This window comes from Salmo salar, chromosome ssa13 (genome assembly GCF_905237065.1).
Source record: "Salmo salar chromosome ssa13, Ssal_v3.1, whole genome shotgun sequence".
Classification (NCBI taxonomy): domain Eukaryota; kingdom Metazoa; phylum Chordata; class Actinopteri; order Salmoniformes; family Salmonidae; genus Salmo; species Salmo salar.
Window position 1 is genome coordinate 44,063,980 of NC_059454.1, and position 13,040 is coordinate 44,077,019.

Genomic DNA, 13,040 nt, shown 5'->3' on the forward strand with positions numbered 1-13,040 from the left:
ATGTAACGTTTTATAGTATGTGACATTTTGAAAATGTTATATGGTTTAAATGCCAGGATGTCATACTAATTTCGCCTTTTATCTAGTAGAATTCGCTGCAACACTATTGAGGAAGAAAAGCGCCTTTTCAGACCCATGTGTGTTTGACAACAGCTGATAATCAGATAAGAGGACGCGCTCTACCAAAATGAAGGAATGGAGGGAAACAACGCAATTGCGCATTAGATGACACCTTCTCAGTATGGGTGAGCCTAGTATGTTGATATTTGTTGCTTACTGCATACATATATACTAGACAGTACGGTCTAAATAGTACGTAGTATGATTAGTGCACAGTATGCTGTTTTATTTAGTAGTAGGCAAGAAAGATTTCGGACACAGCCTTTTGTTCTACTTTCCAAGCATTATCCTGTCCCTAACCCCATCCATACACAGAACTCCACACTATCTGATAGTAATCCATTTTCTATTTGACCCTGAAATATCACCTTCAAGTCCTGTAACAAATCCTGTAGCATTTGAGGAGAACATAGAGGGAAGAGTAGTCTGGTTACTGTAGGAGAACACAGGGGCAACACTATTCGGATTGCAGTTGTTCCAATCGTCATGCATTGAGCATGCACCAAGTCAAAGAGTAGGAGAGGAGAGACATCATAGCCACTAGTTTGGTTGTTATCATGCTGGCTAATTCAAAACATTGTACAAGACCTGGTAGAAGGGCAGGTCAAACTACCATGCTGCTTACTAGCAAGAGAGAAAGATTGGTTTGGTTTTTTCCCGTTTTCTTTGTTTTGGTTTGCTCACTGTTGATTGTTTGAAAAGGGAGGAAATATTTCCTCTATTTTGAAGAGGGTTTTTACTTACAATGACTGTTATATGTGGTTGTTTATACGTATATTTGTTGAATGCACTGACTGAAGTCACTCTAAGATCAGACAGTTTGCTAAATGACTAAAATGTTAAAGGGATAGTTAAAGATTTTGGCAATTAAGCCCTTTTTTTCGTACTTACACAGAGTCAGATGAGCTCATGGATACCATTATGTCTCTGTCTGCAGTTTGAAGGAAGTTGAAGGTAGTTTCTGGAGCCATTCCTAACTAGCATGAGTGCAATGACATGGAAGTCTACAGGAGCAAGGGCCTTGTTGCCAAAATCTCGAACTATCCCTTTAATGTCAATGTAATGTAACACCGTTTGGAGTGAGAAAATGAAAACGTTGAGATATAAAACAACAGTATGCTGGAAGTCACTGAAAACCCCAGTTATAAAGTAACAATAAGAACATGTTTTTCTGATTAAGTAAACTAAAGTTTCTCTATTTTGCTTCTTTGGGTTGGGGGGCAGCATGTCATACACGAGACACTAGGAGCAGGGGAGGAGGGCGAGCGCAGATAGCGCAGACATACGGACTTGCAAAGAAAAAAGTTGAGAAGAGAGACAGAGAGAATAAGAAAGTGAGGGAAGAGAGAAAGTTGAGAAAGAGGGGGCCATGCCTAGAGGAGACGGGTCTGAGTTACTCATTGACTTCCTTACACTGTCGTCAGCAGATGCCTTATCTATTTTCACCTCAGGCAGAAGGCGTCCGCCGGTCCCCGGACTGATCAGCGACACCACGCCGTTGCAGTCCACCGTTGAGTTCCTCTTCCCGCCGCCGTGGTGGTAGCCCGTGTAGCTGCTCCGCCGGTACGGGCTGAACAGGGAGTCCCGCCTCTCCTCGCACTCCTCCACAGTGCTATGCTCGTCGTCGGCGAACTCGTTCTCCGAGCCCACGTCCTTGCCGCGGCCCTTGAAGCTGAAGATGCTGCTCTTGCTGTTGTGCCTTGACAGGAACGGTGAGCCTGGGATACTGAGGAGGGACTGCAAGGGACAAGAAGACAACGAGATGAGGAGAGAAGAGGAAATGAGAGGAGAGGAGAGAGATTGATGTAGCTGTGTAAAACTCCTGACACAAAGCATACAAAAGAGCACTGAAGGTCGTGGGTTGAATCCCCACAACCACCTTTCCTGCTATCTGTCCTCCTGCCTTACGTCTTTATCTGTTTTAGTACTGTCTACATCTGGGATCTCCGTCCCATAGGTTCTCTCTCCAACCCTAATCCAGTGCACCTGATTGTAATAATTAGCTGGTTGACAAGTTGAATCAGGTTAGTTACAACTGGGGTTGGAGCGAAAACCTACAGGAGGGTAGTTGTCCAGGAACAGGGTTGGAGAGCCCTGGTCTAAATGTAGCTTCAGAAATTTGAAAGGAAGGTGGAATTCCTATTGAATTACATATGGAATTATAGGATCCTTATGAGAAGTCCAATCTCCTTGAGAGAAGAAAAGAGATGAGGGGGTTGTTTTGAGTCATTGATGGTGCCGTTACTTGGGACAATCCTCGTTGTCATCAATTCTGGGGTCAAAATGAAAGGCAACATCTGTGTGTGTGTGTGTGTGTGTGTGTGTGTGTGTGTGTGTGTGTGTGTGTGTGTGTGTGTGTGTGTGTGTGTGTGTGTGTGTGTGTGTGTGTCACTTAGGGAAATGCTGATGGAGAGTGATCAAGTGACCTACTAAACACAGGGAAATGCATCATAACAATAATAATATATTGGATTTCTATTTTCAATGATCCAATGCTGGTCTACAATTGTCGAAACTAAACAAAAAACAGAGATCCAAACAAGACAACGGCAGACTAACAACAGGAAGAACATGTAACAAAGAGAAGGGGGAGAGGCTTAAAGAAGGGAAAAGATTGTGATGTGTTGCACTTGGGAACGGCAAGGTGGCCTGCTGTGGTGGAACGGAGTGAGCGAGTAGGGTGCTAGGGGGAGAAGAAGGTCAGAGAGGTAGGTAGAGGGGGGGCAAGGTGATGAAGGGCTTTGTAGGTCAGAAGGAGGATATTGTAGTTAATGCGTTGGGTGACAGGAAGCCAGTGGAGTTCACAGAGGATGGGGGTGATGTGCTGCCAGGACGTAGTGTGCGTGAGGAGTTGGGCTGCAGAGTTCTGAAGCATTGGAGCTTATGGAGGGAGCTTGAGTTGATGCTGGAGAGTAGTGGCTTGCAGTAGTCGAGACAAGAGGTGATGAATGTGTGAATAAGGTTTTAGCTGCAGGAAGGAAGATTTGACGAAAAAGGATTTGACAGTTTGTTGGATGTAGTGGTCGAAGGAGAGGGTGGAGTCCAGGAGGACGCCAAGGTTGCGTGCAAGGGGGGGGCAATGGTGTCATCAATGGTGAGAGTAAGGTTGCCAACTTTGCAGAGTGTGGTTTTGGTGCCTATGAGGAGGAGTTTGGTTTTGTCACTTTTTAGCTTGAGGAAGTTGTGTTTCATCCAGGTTTTTAATGTGGCAGGATTCAATGTGGGTCAGAGGTGCGCTGAGGAGGGATTTGGTGCTCAGGTAGATCTGGGTGTCGTCGGCGTAGCAGTGGAAGTCGAGATTGAAGTGGCGGAGGATCTGACCAAGGGGGAGGATGTAGATGATGAAGGGTAGGGAACCCAGCACAGAGCCCTGGGGAACACCCTGTGTGTCAGAGGTATGGCCATTGAGGGAGATGTAGTGGGTCCGGTTGGTAAGGTATGATTGTAGCCAGTAAAGCGCAGTGCCCTCATACCCAGACCCTCAAGTCTGGTGAGCAGGACTTGATGGTTCATCGTGTCGTATAATCAAATAATTAGGCGACTGACATCCTACCCCAGCAAGGTCAAAAACAGGACAGTCAGACAGGAGAAACACACAGCTGAGCCCAACGCTGCATGGGAAAAGATTCACTTCCTGCTTCTACTTTGTGTTTTTCTTCTATGGGCACACTCAATATTGCTGCCAGTCTACGCATTGTCGGAACATTGATTTGAATGGGACTCTCCATTCTAGCTGTTCTATGGAAATATGAGCTGTTAGCATACCACTGTTCTCACAGTGAACCTGGACCTGTACTGTATCTGTATCCTCTGTACTGTATCCTCTTACTAATGTTGCATACAGAATCCTCTTTCTTACTACTGTTATGTACATGTTAGCTCTGCTGATTCGACATGTTTATGGTCACAAGCCTGCTAGAGTACTCATCTGGTTAGCGGGCCTATTCTCTAATACGGATGATGATGATGACCAAGATCTCAGACAAAACCTAGTTCTAACACCAATAGAATTCACATGAACGCATGAGCGAATACTGCCCTGTGTTGGGGAACAGATACGGTAACAGTACACTATGAAAGATGCCAGAGCAATACAGCACTGTGTGACTGCTCTTCTCTCACTGAAACATTCATGTACTCACTGTTAATAATTCAAGCCTTGGATGCATGCTACTGTATCTTCAGCTACAACAAATACACGCACAGTACTGTATATGTTATGATGCTATAAACTGGTTATAACCTTTAGCTAGAACCAATATACTTCACACACTGTAGTAGGAGCCTTAAACAGATACATTACAAAGCTCTAAATAGTGTTTATCTGAGTTTATCTCTCAAGGCTAAATGATCTATGCCCCAGAATGCATTGCACCGTGACCTTCAACCTTCGCCATCTCACCTGGTTCATGATGGAAGACTTTCGACCCAACCGGTTGTCAGGGAAACGGAAGCGGCTCCTCTTGCTGCCGTCGTCTGACTCGGATTTGACGAACTTCTCGCAGTCCCCCTTCTCCTCCCTCTGTGACTGCTCTTTCTGGCGCCACTTCTTCTTGCGGTTGCGCCGCTCCTTGGCGCTCTTGGAACTGAGCTTGGACATCTCTGACGAGCTACAGGACAGGTTCCCCCCACCGTCGTCCTCCGCTACGTCCTCCGACACCGTGCCTGCCGAAGTCGCCATGGCGTTGGCCTATCGCAGACCGCCACACCAGGACAGAGAGAGTGAAAAAAACACCTGTCTGTGTCCAGCCCTCCTGAAGCCTAATTTTTACCCTGTGCAAATACGCAACGCATTTAGCTAGCTACTCAAAATGGCGATCCTGCATAGTTTCATCAAGATACAAATTGCGGGGCTGCAGCTGCACTTGACTTACTTCACTTACTTGGGGCTGTGGAAGTATGCATCTTTTTGCTAAGCAAGTACGCAGAACGGCCATTTTGCGTAGCTAGGCTTCAGAGACATGGCTGTACAGCTTATATCAGGCTAAACAGATTTAAACTAAGCATTATGTGACAGACAGGGTTCGAACCCCGGTTTGCTGTGAGCCAGAAGAGTGCATTAGCCCGCTAAGCCAAAGCCTAGGCATTGGCTCAGGAAGCCCATGCAGATCTTCAGGTCTCAGGCAAGGTTACTCACCTCCGTCACAAACACAGTGAGGTATAGGAGCACGGTAACGAACACGGCTCCACTGCTTATATTAGGCACAACAGATTTAAACCAAAGAGACAGTCAAGGATAGGAGTGAAGTATAGTAAGCAGAGACAGTGGCAATAGAAAGACAAGCACATACAGTATACACAGAAAGCTGCTGAGAGACAGACAGACGGTCAGACAGAACTGACAGACAGAACAGACAGACAGAACAGACAGACAGAACAGACAGACACTGACCTGTGTGGCCTCCTGCAGAGCCAGTGACAACAGAGACAGAGAAACAAACACATTTAACCAAACACATATGCACTATATCCAGAGAAGGGTGCCATATCGCAACCTCATAGACATGCTGAGACACAAAGACACTGGGATACTGACCTGTGCAGCCTCTTGCTGGTTCTTGATCTGCTCCAGCATGGCTTTGAACTCAGCCTCTTTTTGCTCGGCCTCCTCCATGGTGGCCTGGTTCTGCTCCTCATAGGCCATGGCCACCACAGCCAGGATCAGATTGACCAGGTAGAAGGACCCCACGAAGATCACCAGCACAAAGAAGATCATGTAGGTCTTCCCTGCTGCCCGCAGGGTCTGGGAGGGGAGAGAGAAGACAACAGAGGGTCAGATACACTGATATTTGACCTATAACCACTGACCTCTAAACCGAACAACATCCCTTCCCTGCCATCCTCAGGGTCTGGAAGAGAACAGAGAGTACAGCAGAGCATCAGACACTTGTCACTCATCCAGTCCTCCAGAAGAGGCCGTCACTTTGTTCCCCCCTCCTGTACTCAGATCTGGTTCATTCCACTGCTAACTGGCTCATATGACAGAGCTGTGAGGTTCATATTGAGGTAGAGTTGGAGGGTAGAGGTCAGAGGTTATGTATCAGTTACTGAGTAGTCGTGAAGATGTCCAGGCTTTGTAGAAATGTAGTATCTACTGTAACACTTCATCACTTCAAACACAAGAAATTAGATTTAGATTCCCTTCTGCTTACTAGAGCGTGATGCTGATTCCAATTCACTGTCATGTACATTATGTACGCTGATAATCAATGATTTATAACTGATTTGAAACTAGGAAGTAGGAATTATTCTTGGGTGTGCCAGCGCCAGAAGCACTTCCATGCACTAACTGCATTTCGCTAGGTTCCCAGTGTGTGTGTGTGTGTGTTTATTAGTTTCCCAGCATGGGCACAACTCCCCAATATCTGCATTTTGACCTAGTTTTCCAAGCAGTGCAGTGGAAGCACACTCCATAAGCGAGCTAGCGAGCTAGCTAACACAAGCCCAATGATTTCAGTGGATTGGGATGCTATCCCCAGTGGAGAGAGGATTAAGAGGCTCAAGCAGAAGCACAGAGCAGCAGACAAAGAAGACTCCAACATACCTTTAAAAACAGCCTTTGAAAATAGCCCGTCTCTTAAATGTTTCATAATACTATTCAGAATTCCATGTATGTATTACATGATCATGTCATGTACTAGTTTTCTATTGTATAAATGCAGAGGCAATATTTCAGTCTACTAAAAAAAAATAGTCCACTTAGGGTATAGGTTGCCATTTTGGATGCACGTTTAGTTCCCCTTTCAATAGAGGGAGTACAGTACGGTCTGCACTAGGGCCCTTCAAAAGAGGGTGTATGGTCTGTAGGGAGCAGAGTTGAGGCAGAGAGAGAGGACTTCCTGGGTTCTGGCAGAAGCAATTCCCTACCCCATCAATTATGGATGCGGTTTACATGTAGCACTGGTAAGAATATTCAACACAACACACTGCGACACTCCCCAGCAAGACAGGGTAGGAGCACAAACTGACAAAAGGACAGGAACTCTACTGTCCTCCTGTTTCACACACGGACTTCCGCCCGACATTAGGACAGCAGAGCCCATAAAATAACTAGCTTACCAAGACTGTGATATGCGGTTGTCTCTCAAAGCTACCTTAACATTTCAAAAAATATTTGTCAATGTTTTACCTTGCTTTGGATAAGTACGTGGCTAAACGACCACATTGTAAATGTACTGCAGACCAAATATTCTACACACGCACACACACCTGAGCCTACTCTGGATACAGTGCATATGATTGGCTGCAATCTTAAAATCTGGTCATGTTTGAGCGGGTAGTGTATGCATGCAAAATCTAAATCCTAGGTTGAACCGTAACGGTCTGACAATCTGATACAATACAATGGGAAATCATTTCAGATCATTTCAGATTTTCCTCCTTAGAAAACAAGCACATATTGTACTGTAGTATCTTGATTTAAAACAGGACAGCACAAATATCCTTCTGGAATACAGATGAATGCAAATGATGACTTGAGTCTCCATATTACAACGCTCAGATGAGCGAACACTGGCGCGTGCACAACAGTAGATTTGGAGATCTGAGCAAAAAAACAGGTCTGTTCTGAGCTAAGAGAGAAGAAGCCATGTAACCTCCATCCCAAATGGCACCCAATTCCCTATATAGTGCACTACTTTAAACATAGCCCTATGGGCCCTGGTCAAAAGTGGCTCGCTACATAGGGAATAAGGTGCCATTTGGGATGCAGCCGTAGTCTCCTTGATTGCCCATACTGTAATCCCCAGGTTATTCTCTTCCTTTCCTTCTCCTCCCTCTGACCCCTCCTGCCCTCTCTGCTCTGTATGGCAGAGCCTAAGCGTATCTTTCCACCATTCCAGAGAGCCTGTCCGGCTGAGGAGCTGCATCCCATATGGCACCCTAAATATGTAGTGCACTATGGAATAAGGAGCCACAGTGTGGAAATTAGGCTGTAAAACAAGCAGCATGAGTTGAGCCAGGGGCCACAGTATGGAGATTAGGCTGTAAAACAGGCAGTATTAGTCGATCCAGGAGCCACAGTGTGGAGATTAGCCTGTAAAACAGACAGCATGAGTCGAGCCAGGAGCAACAGTATGGAGATTAGGCTGTAAAACAGGCAGCATGAGTCGATCCAGGAGCCACAGTATAGAGATTAGGCTGTAAAACAGGCAGTATTAGTCGATCCAGGAGCCACAGTGTGGAGATTAGCCTGTAAAACAGACAGTATGAGTCCAGCCAGGAGCCACAGTGTGGAGATTAGGCTGTAAAACAGGCAGTATTAGTCGATCCAGGAGCCACAGTATAGAGATTAGGCTGTAAAACAGGCAGTATGAGTCCAGCCAGGAGCCACAGTGTGGAGATTAGGCTGTAAAACAGACAGCATGAGTCGAGCCAGGAGCCACAGTACGGAGATTAGGCTGTAAAACAGGCAGCATGAGTCGATCCAGAAGCAACAGTTGTAATGTTGTAATATCACCCAAAGACAACCAAATCGGCCAGCTGAATATGTGGACAAAGCATGTTCCATTTTGCATTTGACTCAAAAGTGAAAACCAAACCAATATATAATTTGGTAAAGGATGACCATGTGATACAACCAGCATAGAGATACAATATCATAGATACACACTACCGTTCAAAAGTTTGGGGTCACTTAGAAAACATACATGAAATAAATTGTAAAATGAATAGGAAATATAGTCAAGACGTTGACAAGGTTAGAAATAATGATTTTTAATTGAAATAATAATTGTGTCCTTCAAACTTTGCTTTCGTCAAAGAATCCTGCATTTGCAGCAATTACAGCCTTGCAGACCTTTGGCATTCTAGTTGTCAATTTGTTGAGGTAATCTGAAGAGATTTCAACCCATGCTTCTTGAAGCACCTCCCACAAGTTGGATTGGATTGATGGGCACTTCTTACGTACCATACGGTCAAGCTGCTCCCTCAACAGCTCAATAGGGTTGAGATCCAGTGACTGTGCTGGCCACTCCATTATAGACAGAATACCAGCTGACTGCTTTTTCCCTAAATAGTTCTTGCATAGTTTAGAGCTGTGCTTTGGGTCATTGTCCTGTTGTAGGAGGAAATTGGCTCCAATTAAGCACCGTCCACAGGGTATGGCATGGCGTTGCATAATGGAGCGATAGCCTGCCTTCTTCAAGATCCCTTTTACCCTGTACAAATCTCCCACTTTACTACCACCAAAGCACCACCAGACCATCACATTGCCTCCACCATGCTTGACAGATGGTGTCAAGCACCCCTCCAGCATCTTTTCATTTTTTCTGCATCTCACGAATATTCTTCTTTGTGATGCGAACACCTCAAACTTAGATTTGTCTGTACATAACACTTTTTTCCAATCTTCCCCTATCCGGTGTCTGTGTTCTTTTGCCAATTTTAATCTTTTATTGGCCAGTCTGAGATATGGCTTTTTCTTTGCAACTCTGCCTAGAAGGCCAGCAACCCGGAGTCGCCTCTTCACTGTTGACGTTGAGATGTTGGTGTTTTGCGGGTACTATTTAATGAAGCTGCCAGTTGAGGACTTCTGAGGTGTCTGTTTCTCAAACTAGACACTCTAATGTACTTGTCCTCTTGCTCAGTTGTGCACCGGGGCCTCCCACTCCTCTTCTATTCTGGTTAGAGCCAGTTTGCGCTGTTCTGTGAAGGGAGTAGTACACAACGATGTACGAGATCTTCCATTTCTTGGCAATTTCTCGCATGGAATAGCCTTCATTTCTCAGAACAAGAATAGACTGACGAGTTTCAGAAGAAAAATCTTTGTTTCTGGCCATTTTGAGCCTGTAATCGAACCCACAAATACTGATGCTGCAGATTCTAAACTAGTCTAAAGAAGGCCAGTTTTATTGCTTCTGTAATCAGAACAACAGTTTTCAGCTGTGCTAACATAATTGCAAAATAGTTTCCTAATGATCAATTAGCCATTTAAAATGATAAACTTGGATTAGCTAACACAACGTGCCATTGGAACACAGGAGTGATGGTTGCTGATAATGGGCCTCTGTACACCTATGTAGATATTCCATTAAAAATCTGCCGTTTCCAGCTACAATAGTCATTTACAACATTAACAATATCTACACTGTATTTCTGATCAATTTTCTGATATTTTAATGGGTAAAAAAATTGCTTTTCTTTCAAAAACAAGGACGTTTCTAAGTGACCCCAAACTTTTGAACGGTAGTGTATACTGTATATAATACTGTATATCATACTGTTTACCCTATATCATACTGTATACTGTATATCCTACTGTATATCATACTGCACAATGTATATAATACTGTATACAATACTGTATACCATACTGTATATCATAATTTATACTGTATATCATACTCACCAGCATGTAGAGGTTCTCCCAGAAGTCCTGTGTCATGAGTCTGAAGAGAGCCAGGAAAGCCCATCCAAAGCTATCGAAGCTGGTGTAACCGTAGTTTGGATTCCTCCCAGCTTTCATGCATGTGTAGCCCTCGGGGCAGCGGCTGGGGGGAGAGGAGAGAGGGCCACACAGCCATTCAATGACTCAGCATTATACAGTGCATTCGGAAAGTAATCAGATTCACTTTTTCCAAATGTTGTTACGTTCCAGCCTTATTTTAAATTTATTCAATCTCCACACAATATCCCGTCACCCCAGTCTGAGGTCCTGAGCGCTCTGGAGCAGGTGTTCATCAAAGATCTCTCTGTACTTTGCGCCGTTCATCTTTGCCTTGATCCTGACTAGTCCCCTAGTCCCTGCCGCTGAAAATATCCTCACAGCATGATGCTGCCACCACCATGCTTCACCGTAGGGATAGTGCCAGGTATCCTCTAAATGTGACGCTTAGCATTTAGGCCAAAGAGTCTAATATTGGTTAAATCAGACCAGATAATCTTGTTCCTCATGGTCAGAGTCTTTAGTGGGCCAAGTGGGCTGTCAAGTGCCTTTTACTGAGGAGCGGCTTCTGTCTGGTCACTACCATAAAGGCCTGATTGGTGGAGTGCTGCAGAGATGGTTGTCCTTCTGGAAGGTTCTCCCACATTTTTTGGTACCTTTCCCCAGATCTGTGCCTCGACACAAACCTGTCTCGGAGTTCTACGGACAATTCCTTTGACCTCATAGCTTGGTTTTTGCTCTTACATGCACTGTCAACTGTAGGACCCAAGCAACTGAATTTACCATAGGTGGACTCCAATCAAGTTGCAGAAACATCTCAAGGATGATCAATGGAAACGGAATGCACCTGAGCTCAATTTTAAGTCTCATAGCAAAGGGTCTGAATACTTATGTAAATAAGGTTTTTCTGTTTTTTATTTGTAATAAATTTGCAAAAAAAATACAGTTTTCGCTTATGGGGTATTGTGTGTAGATTGATCAGGATTTTTTTTTTTTTTAATCCATTTTAGAATAAGGCAGTAACGTAACAAAACGTGGAAAATGTGAAGGAGTCTGAATACTTTAAAAATGCACTTAACATACAAAAACATCATGGCTGCCGTATCATACAGTTGTCTGGTTTAATAAAAGGATAAGAGAAGAGTGGGTCTGAAGAGGAGAAGGACAGACAGACAGACAGACAGACAGACAGACAGACAGACAGACAGACAGACAGACAGACAGACAGACAGACAGACAGACAGACAGACAGACAGACAGACAGACAGACAGACAGACAGACAGACAGACAGACAGAGTAGGTACTCACCCAGAATCGGAGCTGTTGCCACATAAAAGGGCATCCAATTGTCCAGGCAGGAAGTAGAAATTGGCTGGTGAAAGAAACAAACACACACACACACACACACACACACACACACACACACACACACAAAGAACAGCATCAGAATAACATCTCTCTCTAGCTATGTAGAGGGATATAGGACAAAGGTTTCCAGAGAATTTAACCCTTTTGCTATGGTGTGCCACTGTGCCCTAAAGAACACAACCCTGGTGTGTTTGACTGTGACTAGGCTACTTACTGTCGTTATTGATGTATTCATTCCACTCGAAGCCTTTGCTGCCGTTGGCCAAGTAGTTCTCGGTGGAGTTGATTGGCCAAATCACGCATTTGTGCCGTAGGTTGCCCATGAAGAGCTGTAGTCCAATCAAAGCGAAGACACTGAGACAGAAGACCGTGAGGATCATAACGTCTGACAATTTCTTCACAGATTGGATTAGAGCACCGACAATGGTCTTCAGGCCTGGAGAGGGAGAAACACACACACGCACGGACGAACGAACAGACAAACGTACGCACACACGCACAAACCAAAGAGGTGATGCAGAAGGTGTGTATACTTGAAGTGTCTTGAAGTTCCCAAACAAGGTGACTGCGATTTTTTAAAGATGCTATAGCTACAGTACTGTACTGTACTATCCTGTCTGTATTACGGCCATTCCTTCATCAGACAGTATTCAACTTACAGTATATTGTTTGAAGGGAATGGATTGTTCTGAGCATTATAATGACCATTATAATACGCATATTAAAACCTAATGCCTGAGCTGGTTATTTAATCACATACAATACGAATGTAAATGTTATCAGTATAATACACAGTTTTTATTTAAGCATTAAGGCCTGAGGAGGTGTGGTATATGGCCAATATACCATTGCTAAGGGCTGTTCTTCAGCACGACGCGACGCAGAGTGCCTGGACACAGCCCTTAGCCATGGTACATTGGCCATATATCACAAACCCCCGAGGTGCCTTATTACTATTATAAATGGGTTACCAATGTAGTTAGAGCAGTAAAAATGTTTTGTCATACCCCTGGTATACAGTCTGATATACCACGGCTGTCTGCCAATCAGCATTCAGGGCTCAAACCACCCAGTTTAAAATATGTTATATGTTATGTACAGTGCATTCGGAAAGTGTTCTGACCCCTTCCCTTTTTCCACATTTTGTTACGTTACAGCCTTATTCTA

At 44.5% G+C, this 13,040-nt stretch overlaps 1 protein-coding gene across 11 annotated transcripts in view; it reads right to left on the minus strand.

Moving 5' to 3' along the window:
• LOC106567001 (sodium channel protein type 8 subunit alpha) overlaps positions 1-13,040 on the minus strand; it is an 87,755-nt gene that overhangs the window by 32,193 nt on the left and 42,522 nt on the right. For 3 of the 11 annotated variants that reach the window (XM_014135747.2, XM_014135745.2, XM_014135748.2), the window contains exons 7-14: positions 12,088-12,309; positions 11,814-11,877; positions 10,469-10,610; positions 5,657-5,863; positions 5,513-5,524; positions 4,523-4,810; positions 1,534-1,857; positions 489-509 (exon numbers count right to left, since the gene is read on the minus strand). In XM_014135747.2, the coding sequence (XP_013991222.1) occupies positions 489-509; positions 1,534-1,857; positions 4,523-4,810; positions 5,513-5,524; positions 5,657-5,863; positions 10,469-10,610; positions 11,814-11,877; positions 12,088-12,309 (1,280 nt within the window). The remainder of the gene's footprint in view (positions 1-488; positions 510-1,533; positions 1,858-4,522; positions 4,811-5,512; positions 5,525-5,656; positions 5,864-10,468; positions 10,611-11,813; positions 11,878-12,087; positions 12,310-13,040) is intronic. The other 8 variants (XM_014135756.2, XM_014135759.2, XM_014135758.2 and 5 more) reach the window with 4 other exon arrangements.